At 44.6% G+C, this 12,732-nt stretch overlaps 1 protein-coding gene across 1 annotated transcript in view; it reads left to right on the forward strand.

Annotated features, from left to right (window-relative positions):
* Positions 1-8,695: 8,695 nt before the first annotated feature.
* LOC309564428 (uncharacterized protein) overlaps positions 8,696-12,732 on the forward strand; it is a gene marked incomplete at its 3' end in the record, with an annotated part of 637,385 nt that continues 633,348 nt past the window's right edge. The window contains 6 exon segments of the mRNA XM_082269058.1: positions 8,696-8,799; positions 10,004-10,171; positions 10,258-10,381; positions 10,498-10,697; positions 10,826-11,032; positions 11,319-11,463. Of these exon segments, the coding sequence (XP_082125184.1) occupies positions 8,707-8,799; positions 10,004-10,171; positions 10,258-10,381; positions 10,498-10,697; positions 10,826-11,032; positions 11,319-11,463 (937 nt within the window). The 5' untranslated portion in view covers positions 8,696-8,706.

Genomic DNA, 12,732 nt, shown 5'->3' on the forward strand with positions numbered 1-12,732 from the left:
GAGGAGCTCCAGCCCCTCACAAAATAATTAAAAGTCATCAGCTACAAATACTGTAGCTGCTGACCTTTATTATAAGGACATTTACCTGTTCAGGGATCCCGCCATATTCTCACAAGGGCCGGTTCTTCTTACTGCTGCGCATGCGTGAGCCAAGCATGTGAATGGCCCCGTAGTCTTCTGGGACCTGTGATGTGTCCCAGAAGACTGCAGAGGAAGGAGGATGGGCCAACCTTCGGGGCTGATTTGAGCCGGAAATGGGAGTGGGTACCTGTCAAAATCAGGTACCCGCTCCCCCCGCCCCCCTTCCTCCGCCCCCCTTCCTCCTCCGCAAAAAGTACCAAATGTGGCAGTAGAGGGTGCAAACAAGTGGAACTCCCCCTTTTGGGTGGAGCTCTGTTTTAAATGTTTGGGAAATGTTTTAGTCATAAAGAAGACTTTGTTTAACATCGATAATTCCCATAGATGAGCATCCTCTGTCAAGATCGGAGTGTGGGAAATGTTTCCTTCACAACTGAAGCCTTGTCAAAGTCCTTATATACACTATATTATCAAAAGTATTGGGACGCCTGCCTTTACACCCACATGAACTTTATTGGCATCCCAGTCTTCGTCCGTAGGGTTTAATATTGAGTTGGCCCACCCTCTGCAGCTATAACAGCTTCAACTCTTCTGGGAAGGCTGTCCACCAGGTTTAGGAGTGTGTCTATGGGAATGTTTGACCATTCTTCCAGAAAAGCATTGTGAGGTCAGGCACTGGTGTTGGTCGAGAAGGCCTGGCTCGAAGTCTACGCTCTAATTCATCCCAAAGGTGTTCTATCGGGTTGAGGTCAGGACTCAGTCAAGTTCCTCCACCCCAAACCCACTCATCCATGTCTTTATGGACCTTGCTTTGTGAACTGGCACGCAGTCATGTTGGAACAGGAAGGGGCCATCCCCAAACTGTTCCCAAGTTGGGAGCATGGAATTGTCCATAATGTCTTGGTATGCTGACCCCTTAAGAGTTCCCTTCACTGGAGCTAAGGAGCCAACCCAACCACAGAATAACAACCCCACAATATAATCCCCCCTCCACCAAATGATTTGGACCAGTGCACAAAGCAAGGTCCATAAAGACATGGATTAGCGAGTTTGGAACTCTTAAGGCGTCAGCATACGAAGACATTTTGGACAATTTTTTGCTCTCATCTTTGTGGGAAGAGTTTGGGGATAGCCCCTTCCTGTTCCAACATGACTGCAAACCAGTGCACAAAGCAAGGTCCATAAAGACATGGATTGGCAAGTTTGGGGTGGAGCAACTTGACTGGTCCTGACCTCAGGGGTTGGGCTTGGCCCCTTAGTTCCGGTGAAGGGAACTCTTAAGGTGTCAGAATACCAAGACATTTTGGACAATTTCATGCTCCCAACTTTGTGGGAGGAGTTTGGGGATGGCCCCTTCCTGTTCCAACATGACTGCAAACCAGTGCACAAAGCAAGGTCCATAAAGACATGGATGAGCGAGTTTGGACAGGAGTAACTTGATTGGCCTCAAAGGTGTTGTATTAGTTTGAGGTCAAGACTCTGTGCAGGCCAGTCAAGTTCCTCCACCCCAAACTTGCTCATCCATGTCTTTATGGGCCTTCTTTTTTACACTGGTCCAAATCATTTGGTGGAAGGGGGGGATTATGGTGTGGGGTTGTTTTTCAGGGGTTGGACTTGGCCCCTTAGTTCCAGTGAAGGGAACACTTAAGGCATCTGCGTACCAAAATATTTCAGAGAATTTCATGCTCCCAACTTTGTGGAAACAGTTTGGGGATGGCCCCTTCCTGTTCCAACCTGACTGCGCACCAGTGCACAAAGCAAGGTCCATAAAGACAAGGATGAGTGAGATTGTGCAGGCCAGTAAAGGTCCTCAACCCCAGAGTCCTGACCTCAACCCAAAAGACACCTTTGGGATGAATTAGAGCGGAGACTGCGAGCCAGGCCTTCTCGTTCACATCAGTGCCTGACCTCAAAAATTAGCTTCTGGAAGAATGGTCAAACATTCCCATAGACACACTCCTAAACCTTGTGGACAGCCTTCCCAGAAGATTTGAAGCTGTTATAGCTGCAAAGGGTGGGCCAACTCAATATTGAACCCTACGGACTAAGACTGGGATGCCATTAAAGTTCATGTGCGTGTAAAGGCAGGCGTCCCAATACTTCTGATGATATAGTGTATGTTCAGGAAAGGCTTGCAAATTGAGACAGCAATTTATAGAACTGATACAGGTGAACGCCATTTCTCATGTTCCCAGTTTGGAAAATGTTTAATTGAGAAAGGGAAACGTCTACACCAGGAAGCATTCTTTACCTTCAAAGTGAGGTGTAAAAGCCTTCTTTGACACTAGAGAAATCACACAGGCAAACCTCTATTTTCATGTTCCCGAGTACGGGAAATGTTGTAAATATAAAAGAAATCGAATTAGACATTTGAGTAGTCACACCTGCTGTAGATGTTAACAAATGTGCGGGTGGAACTGTTTAGGTCCATAGGACAAGCATATTATAAAAATGAGTTTAGAGAGGTTTATCTTCTGTCAAAGGTGACATTTCTTCTATAGGTGGAGCACGATGATCTGAGTCTAAAGCCTCGTACACACGCGTCGAAAATCGGCAGGGAATTTTCGTCCAACGACCGATCTGTCGATTTTCGGCTTGTTAGTATGATGCTTCCGACAACCAACTAAGACTTTTCGGCCGAAAAAAATCTGGTGTGCAGGCTATAAAATTTTTGTCTGCCGTCAAACACGTCCGATTTTCGTGCAGTCAGTACAGATTTCGACAGGGAAAAATCTAATGAGCAAGTCTGGGCATGCTCAGAGAAGAATGAACACAAAGAAAGCAAACCAACACATGATATCACTTCTGAAGTAGAATTTTGTTGGGTGAGAAAATTCGTGTGCAGTCTAGACACATTCCAACCAACAAAACACCACTCTGGACAAAAGACGGACGACCGGTCGGCTGATAATCGTTGCGTGTGTACGGGGCTTTAGAGATTCCAGTGGTGAAATCTACTTGCTAAAGATCCCGGCTCTCATTATTTGGGGTGTCCTCATTCTTCTTTGGCATTCTCCATAATATAAAGAAGGGAGCCCCTCGAAATACGTAATTCCTCGGGGAATGCTTGTACCCCACGTGCCTCAGATTCCTCAGGAAAAGAGAGCCGTTACTTCATAGTTACATAGTTAGTCGGGTTGAAAAAAGTCTATCTAGTTTAACCAATGCCTCAGTTATATAAAGTTTAAGATTTGTGTATTAGTCTATTATAGTGTATTAGTCACTTAATCTGATTTTGGTAAATAAAGAAAGCTTTACAAGATTTAGTCTCGAGTCTTTTTTTTTTTTCAATGACTATAATTTTTATATGATTGGTGATTGGAATGTGGTCAGTTCATAGAGAGTCATCCACTGGGGCTTTATTGGTGAGATGGAGAATCCAGAAGGTCAATTTTCACACGTGTGTCAGCTGATATTAAAGGATACATGAAGCCACTACAAATGCCATATAGACTTGTCCCATCACCGCCATCTTGGGTCTCCTTATTGTCATATTCCCATCTGTGCCATCTTGGTTCCCCTCCTCACAGTCATATTAGCATCACTGCCATCTTGGTTCTCCTCCTCGTGGTTTAATTAATATCACCACCAGCTTGGTTCTCCTCCTCATGGTAATCCCATCACCGCCATCCTGGCTCTCCTCTTCATGCTCATATTACCATCACCACCATCTTGGTACAGTACTTCTCCTCATGGTCATATTCCCATCACTGCCTTCTTGGTTCTTCTCCTCATGGTCATATTTCCATCACCGCCATCTTGGTTTTCCTCCTCAATGTCATATTCCCATCACAGCCATCTTGGTTCTCCTCATTGTCATATTCCCATCATCACCATCTTGGTTCCCCTCCTCACAGTCATATTAGCATCACTGCCATCTTGGTTCTCCTCCTCGTGGTTTAATTAACATCACCACCAACTTGGTTCTCCTCCTCATGGTAATCCCATCACCGCCATCCTGGCTCTCCTCTTCATGCTCATATTACCATCACCTCCATCTTGGTACAGTACTTCTTCTCATGGTCATATTCCCACCACTGCCATCTTGGTTCTTCTCCTCATGGTCATATTTCCATGACCGCCATCTTGGTTTTCCTCCTCATGGTCATATTCCCATCACCGCTATCTTGGTTATTCTCGTCATGATCATATTCCCATCACTGCTATCTTGGTTCATCCTTCTCATGGTCATATTTCCCCCACCCCCATCTTAGTTCTCTTCCTGATGGTCATATTCCCATCACCACCATCTTGCTACTCCTCCTCATGGTGATTTTTCCATCACCGCCATCTTGGTACTCCTCCTCATGATCATATTCCCATCGCCACCATCAAGGTTCTCCTCCTCATGGTCATATTCCCATCGCTCAAACCAAAGAAGTTGGGCCGCACTCAGGGATGAAATCAATAATATCCTTTATTCCTCATAGACAAATCCATACAGACAGTGCATCAGAAGACATGCCATGCCTGGCATGTCTTCTGATGCACTGTCTCTATGGATTTGTCTATGAGGAATAAAGGATATTATTGATTTCATCCCTGAGTGTGGTCCAACTTCTTTGGTTTGAGCATATTTCTGAATGGCGGATCTGACCTGCACTGGGATATTAAGCCTCACCTGAGTGGCTTCTCCCTTCATTTTCTACATATTCCCATCGCTGTCATCTTGGTTTTTCATCTCATGGTCATATTCCCATCGATGCCATCTTGGTTTTTCATCTCATGGTCATATTCCCATCGATGCCATCTTGGTTCTCCTCCTCATGGTCATTTTCCCATCACCGCCATCTTGGTTCTCCTCCTCATGGTCATATTCCCATCGATGCCATCTTGGTTCTCCTCCTCATGGACATATTCCCATCGCCTCTATTGGATTGAGATGTGGTGAGTGTGGAGGCCATTGGAGGACAGTGACCTCATTGTCATGGTGAAGAAACCAGTGGTGAGATGATTGGAGCTTTGTGACATGGTGCATTATCCTGCTGGAAGGAGCCATCAGAAGATGGGGACACTATAGTCATAAAGGGATGGACATGGTCAGCAACAATACTCAGGTAGGCCGTGACGTTTAAACCATGCTCAATTGGTACTAAGGGGCCCAAAGTGTGCCAAGAAAATATCCCCCACACCATTAAACCACCAGCAGGCATCCCAACCTTAAAAAACTAATTTTAGGGAGGTGGCACTCCACTGCACTAATTTAACACAACTAGAGGACGATCAAATAAAATGGATTCAGTATACAGAGGTTTTCTTCTTCTGAGAGATATTAAAGGAACACTCTAACCACCGTGATCACTTCAGTGATTTGAAGTGGTGATGGAGGGAGGAGTCAGAAAAGCTGCGCATTCTGGGATAGTTACAGTTATGTGCTGGAGGATAGTTGCACCCCTAGCACATATGACTTAGGTAGGCAGAAAATGTCATGTCCTTATTCATACATGTATGAACAAGGACATGACATATTATGACAAAACACAACTAGTTGTTAAAAAACATATTGCAACAATTTATACACGCTAATGCACATACCTTTTCTACTTATTTTGCAGACTGCTGGCGGTTACTATTGGCGGGTACTGCCGCCGGGTACTGTTGGCAGTTACTGCTGGCGGATTACTGCTTGTGGGTACTGCTGGCGGTTACAGCTGGCGGTTACTGCTGGTGGGTACTGCTGACGGTTACTACTGGTGGGTACTGATGGCGGTTACTGCTTGTGGGTACTGCTGGCGGTTACTGTTGGTGGGTGTAGCGGAATGGACACAGAGTGTGGTTTGTGTTGAAAGAGTGAGGGACTCTTTCACTTGGGACCATAATATTTCTGAGCAGTGTCCCTCAGGAGATGTGTGGGGATGCAGATTGCTAGAATAGGGCAGAAGTGTTTCATAGACCCATGCTAGTGGGGTGGGGTTTGTTATTGTGAATACCTGCATTCCATTGTCCTATTGTTCCTGTCTGCCTTGTAAGCTTATTATGGGATGTGTGTGTGTGTGTGGAATGGCTCGAAGAGGGAGGGGTTTTGCCAGAGTGTAGATCTCTTGTGTTTTCAATAAACAATTCATTCTAGTTTGACTCCCAGAACTGTGTGACGTCCAGTTACTGGGGGGATTTTGCCTTAGATATTTTAGTACTTCCTCAGCTCCAAGGATTATACAGCGAAGATACCTAGGCTGGGTATTGGAGCTCCGTTACAGTGGGTACTGCTGGTGGGTAATGCTGGCGATTATGGCTGATGGGTACTGCGGGTGGGTACTGCTGGCGGTTACTGCTGGTGGGTACTGCTGGCGGTTACTGTTGGTGGGTACTGCTGGTTGGTAATGCTGGCAATTACTTCTGGTGGGTACTGCTGGTGGGTAATGCTGGCGATTACTTCTGGTGGGTACTGCTGGTGGGTAATGCTGGCGATTACTTCTGGTGGGTACTGCTGGTGGGTAATGCTGATGGGTAATGCTGGTGGGTACTGCTGGCAGGTAATGTTGGTGGGTAATGCTAGCAGGTAATGCTGGTGGGTACTGCTGGCACTGCTGGCGGGTAATGCTGGTCATGCAGGTACTGCTGGAGGAAGCAGCAGCTGCAGTAGAGAGCAAAGCCGCAGCTTCCTGTATGGCTCCTTTCACAGGCGGAAGAGGGGTGCATTTCACATTACTCCGCCTGTGAGAGAGCCGGAACTATACAGGAAGCAGCGGCTCGGTCACTGACATCCTGACAGCGACTCCGTCACTGACTGCAGACATCCTAAATCTCCCGCGGCAGCCGGTAGATCGCACAGCACTTGCGGGTGTCCGTGAGCCGCCGGCCAAAGATGGGAGACTACCGCAAGTCGGGGGAGACTTGGGATGTCTGCACCAGCCTGAACCGTTGATATAGAGCAGGATGGATTCATGCTTTCACATTGTTTGAGCCAAATTCTGATCCTACCATCTGAATGTCCCAGCTGAAATTGAGACTTGTCAGACCAGGCAATGTTTTTGTTATCTTATATTGTCCAATTTTGGTGAACCTGTAGCCTCAGTTTCCTGTTGTTAGCTGACAGGAGTGGCACTCGGTGTGATCTTCTGCTGCTGTAGGCCATCTACATCAAGGTTCAATGTGTTGTGCGTTCAGAGATAGTATTCTGCATACCTTGGATGTAACGAGTGGTTATTTGAGTTACTGTTGCCTTTCTATCATCTGGAACCAGTCTGCCCATTCTCCTCTGACATCAACCAGGCATTTTCCCCCATACAACTGCCGCTCACTGGATATTTTCTCTTTTTCCCACCATTTCCTGTAAACCCAAGAGATGGTTGTGTGTGAAAATCCCAGAAATACTCAGAAAGAAATAAGGGGACTGTCCTGTGGGGTCAAGAGAAAGAGGTGACTTGTAGAATGCAGACATGGGAAGAAGCCAACAAAAATAACTTACAGTAAGCATTGGAAATAAAATTTTATATTGGGGAAAAAAATGATACATTGTAATCACCGCTTTCATTAAAAAAAGTTATTATTTTAGTTATTTATTTTTAAGGTTTGTGTTTTTATCTTGGGTAATATACTATATAAGCCAAGGATCCTCAAACTACGGCCCTCCAGCTGTTGCGGAACTACACATCCCATGAGGCATTGTAAAACTCCGACATTCATAGACATGATGGGAATTGTAGTTCCTGAATAACTGGAGGGCCATGGAGAACTTGAAGACCCCTGGATGAGCAATAAATATAAAAAGCGGACCAAGAGGCAGCAATCAAAGAATTGAAAAACAACGTAGGCTGCAGATTTTATCATTCTCCACAAGGAGGAGATTCAACGCATTGCCAGTGGAACGCAGAGACAGGAAGTGATGAAAGGTACAAACAGGAAGTGATGGCACCTAAAACTTCCGGGTGAAAGGTTAGTAGAGAGTAGAGAGGAGACATTGCTGGAACTGGCAGGAGAGGAGGTAATAAGATATTATTTTATATTTACACCCAGTAACCCCCCCCCCCCCCCCCCCGTCATGTTCCGTCCTCTTCCTCCATAGTCACTGTGACATCTTTTATCTCCAGCAGATGATTATTCGCACACAAACAAAAATATTTAAAGTTTTATAAACTATCAATAGTGATTGGTTTATAGACCGGATACATCCTAAATATAGAACCATTTATCCAACTGTCCATGCAGAGCCTCTGGTTTATAGACCGGATACATCCTAAATATAGAACCATTTATCCAACTGTCCATCCAGAGCCTCTGGTTTATAGACCAGATACATCCTAAATATAGAACCATTTATCCAACTGTCCATCCAGAGCCTCTGGTTTATAGACTGGATGCATCCTAAATATGGAACCATTTATCCAACTGTCCATCCAGAGCCTCTGGTTTATAGACCGGATACATCCTAAATATAGAACCATTTATCCAACTGTCCATCCAGAGCCTCTGGTTTATAGACCAGATACATCCTAAATATAGAACCATTTATCCAACTCAATAAATGCAAACATATTATCTATTGGGTAGTATTTCCTTAAAACCTGTAATATCACAAGCTTTCTGAGATGTCCATGAAATGGAGGAACTTTGAACAGACATTATTCATCCCAGTACAGTCCAGATAATTCTCACTTTGTTAAATGTCTACAGAGAGAAGTGTCCTGTATGGATCACATGAGGATGGAGGAGGACCAGGATTACTGTATAACAAAGATATTAGACCTCACCATGGAGATCATCTACCTACTAACCGGAGAGGTGAGGAGGATTCTGGGAGATCACATGACATCTCTCTTATCTCTATTAACCACTTTCCGACTGCCTAACGCCGATCTACGTCGGCAGTCAGCCCCTCACAGGCAAAGTGACGTAGGGCTACGTCACTAGCTTGTGAGGGTCTAGGGAGCGAGCGCGCGCCCCCGGAGGCGCGCTCCCGCGTGGTCACGGACCCCCCCGCGCGTGTGACCAGCGGACCCGATGTCCGCCGGTCACTCGGCGATCGGCGGGGGAGAGGGAGAATGTCAGGCAGCTTGTGTAAACAAGCGACCTGTCATTCTCCTCGCTGTAAAGACACTGATCACACGGATCTACTATGTAGATCCATTGATCAGTGTCCTTACAGCTCAAGCCACAGCCAATCACAGTAGAAAGCACGCCCCTAGGGACACACACAGCCCCTCCCTCCCAAATAAAGTTAACCCCTTCACTACCAGTGTATTTTTACAGTAACAGTGCATATATATAGCACTGATTACTGTAGAAATGTCACTGGTAACCCCAAAAGTGTCAAAAATGTCAGTCAAGGGTCCGATCTGTCCGCCGCAATGTCGCAGTACCGCAAAAAAATCGCAGATCGCCGCCATTACGCGTTAAAAAAAAAACAACAAAAATGACAAAAATCTTTCCCTTTGTTAGTAAACGCGATAACTTTTGCGCAAACCAATCAAAATACGCTTTTTGCGTTTTTTTTTTTCCAAACATAGGTAGCATAAAACAAATTGGCCGAAAATGTTAAAAAATTTTGATTTTCACATTTTTTTGGGGGAATTTCATATAAAAAAATGTGAAAAATATTGCTATTTTTGCAAAATTGACGCTCTTTTTTTGTTTATAGCGCGTGATCAAAAAATCGCACAGGTGATCAAATACCACCAAAAGAAAGCTCTGTTTGTGGGAAAAAAAGGACGCCAAATTTGTTTAGGTACAGCGTCGCACGACCGCGCAATTGTCCGTTAAAGTCACGCAGTGCCGAATGGCAAAATACCCCCTGGTCGGAATGGGGGTAAAATCTTCCGGGGCTTAAGTGGTTAATAAAACACAGACCTGACCGGAGAGGTGAGGAGGATTCTGGGAGGTCACATGACATCACTCTTATCCCTAATAGTAAAACTGAAATAAAACCAAAGGTTTGATTAATTCTAATGGTGTACTTAGGAGTAGTTGTTGCTGTCTATTTTTAAAGGATTATGAAATGGCAAAGAAGACTTGTGTAGAGCGATTGTCATACAGCTATCGACATGGGACGTCCCCAAGCTCTGTACCTCCACCCTATTTCCGGAAACCAGGCGTAAAATATAAGCAGAAAGTTCTAGAAGTCACCAAAAAGATCAATGAGCTGCTGACAGGAGAGGTGAGCGGTGCTGGGAATTCTGGGACATTATCCAGTAACAGACAAGGGATGTGTCTGGATGGTGACTGTATCATTGTGTGTGTCAGGTTCCTATAAGGTGTCAGGATGTCACTGTCTATTTCTCCATGGAGGAGTGGGAGTATTTAGAAGGACACAAGGATCTCTACAAGGACGTCATGATGGAGAATCAGCCGCCCCTCACATCACCGGGTAAGAGGAGACTTTATTGTAAAGGAGAGAGCAGTACGGAGGCTCCACCTAGATCCCCCATCATCTGATAAACACATAGAAACAATGTATTCAGTCAGTGTGTGTGTTTCCTACAGATGGATCCAGTAATGGGAACCCACCAGAGAGATGTCCCCGTCCTCTGTATTCCTGGGATTCCACACAGGAAGATCACACCATCCCCCACCATCATCAGGTAGATGGATCCAGTAATGGGAACCCACCAGAGAGATGTCCCCGTCCTCTGTATTCCCAGGATTCCATACAGGAAGATCACAATTATGTACGCTGTTATCAGGTTGGTTGGAGCATCTAGAACATGAACCTGACTCAACAATGCAAGAGAGGGAGTGAACCCTACAAAATATTTAATTTGTGGTCTTGCATCAATAAACCTTATATTTGCCGAACTTTTTCTTGGTTTAGGGTGACAATCTGATAGATATAAAAGTTGAGGTCAAAGTAGAAGAAGAGTCATATGTGACGTGTGATCAGTCCATGGAAGAGGGCTCCACGATAGTGCCAGTTAAAGAGAAGGAAGCTTTTGGTGTCATGATGGACATTCCGGAGATCCTCACATCACCGGGTAAGAGGAGACTTTATTGTAAAGGAGAGAGCAGTACGGAGGGTCCACCTAGATCCCCCATCATCTGATAAACACATAGAAACAATGTATTCAGTCAGTGTGTGTGTTTCCTACAGATGGATCCAGTAATGGGAACCCACTACAGAGATGTCCCCGTTCTCTGTATTCCCGGGATTCCACACAGGAAGATCACACCATCCCTCACCATCATCAGGTAGGTGGAGAGAATGTAAAGTGACCTAAAACGACTTAAAATTATGATCTTCTAATTCCTATTTTTGTTATTAATGCTGATATTTAAGGATGCTATTTTCAAACACGTTGTGCATTTAGGATGAAGAACCGGCAGATGTGAAAGTTGAGATTGCAGAGGAAGAAGAAGAAGAGACGTATGTGAGTTCTGATCATCAGCCTACAGAGGAGGTTGGGGTGATGGAGAAAGTCATAGAGGAGGAATCTTCTTCGGTTATCAGCACAGGTAAATAGTCATCCTAATACCCCTTCATTATCAGACCATTTTCCAGTTTTCAGTGCCATAATCGTTTGACTGACAATCACTCCGTCATGCAACACTGTGGCCAACTTAATTTTTTAATCAAATTTTTGAGACAGATAAAGCTTTGTTGGGTGGTGTTTAATAACCACTGGGTTCTTAATTTTTTACTTTTATAAAGGTAAAAAGACCATATGAAAGGTCCATCTCCATTCCTCAGTATAACGTCATGTTCCCAACAAATGAGGAGGAGATACTGTACACCATATGAAAGGTCCATCTCCATTCCTCAGTATAACGTCATGTTCCCAACAAATGAGGAGGAGATACTGTACACCATATGAAAGGTCCATCTCCATTCCTCAATATAACGAAATGTTTCCAACAAATGAGGAGGAGATACTGTACACCATATGAAAGGTCCATCTCTATTCCTCAATATAACGTCATGTTCCCAACAAATGAGGAGGAGATACTGTACACCATATGAAAGGTCCATCTCCGTTCCTCAATATAACGTCACGTTCCCAACAAATGAGGAGGAGATACTGTACGCCATATGAAAGGTCCATCTCTATTCCTCAATATAACGTCATGTTCCCAACAAATGAGGAGGAGATACTGTACACCATATGAAAGGTCCATCTCCATTCCTCAATATAACGTCATGTTCCCAACAAATGAGTAGTAGATACTGTACACCATATGAAAGGTCCATCTCCATTCCTCAATATAACGAAATGTTTCCAACAAATGAGGAGGAGATACTGTACACCATATGAAAGGTCCATCTCCGTTCCTCAATATAACGTCACGTTCCCAACAAATGAGGAGGAGATACTGTACGCCATATGAAAGGTCCATCTCTATTCCTCAATATAACGTCATGTTCCCAACAAATGAGATGGAGATACTGTACACCATATGAAAGGTCCATCTCCGTTCCTCAATGTAACGTCATGTTCCAACAAATGAGGAGGAGATACTGTATAACATATATGAAAGGTCCATCTCCATTCCTCAATGTAACGTCATGTTCCCAACAAATGAGGAGGAGATACTGTACACCATATGAAAGGTCCATCTCTATTCCTCAATATAACGTCGTGTTCCCAACAAATGAGGTGGAGATACTGTACACCATACGAAAGGTCCATCTCCGTTCCTCAATATAACGTCATGTTCCCAACAAATGAGGAGGAGATACTGTACACCATATGAAAGGTCCATCTCCATTCTCCAATATAACGTCAT

The sequence above is a fragment of the Pelophylax lessonae genome (assembly GCF_965119305.1).
Source record: "Pelophylax lessonae genome assembly, chromosome: 9".
NCBI classification, from domain to species: Eukaryota; Metazoa; Chordata; class Amphibia; order Anura; family Ranidae; genus Pelophylax; species Pelophylax lessonae.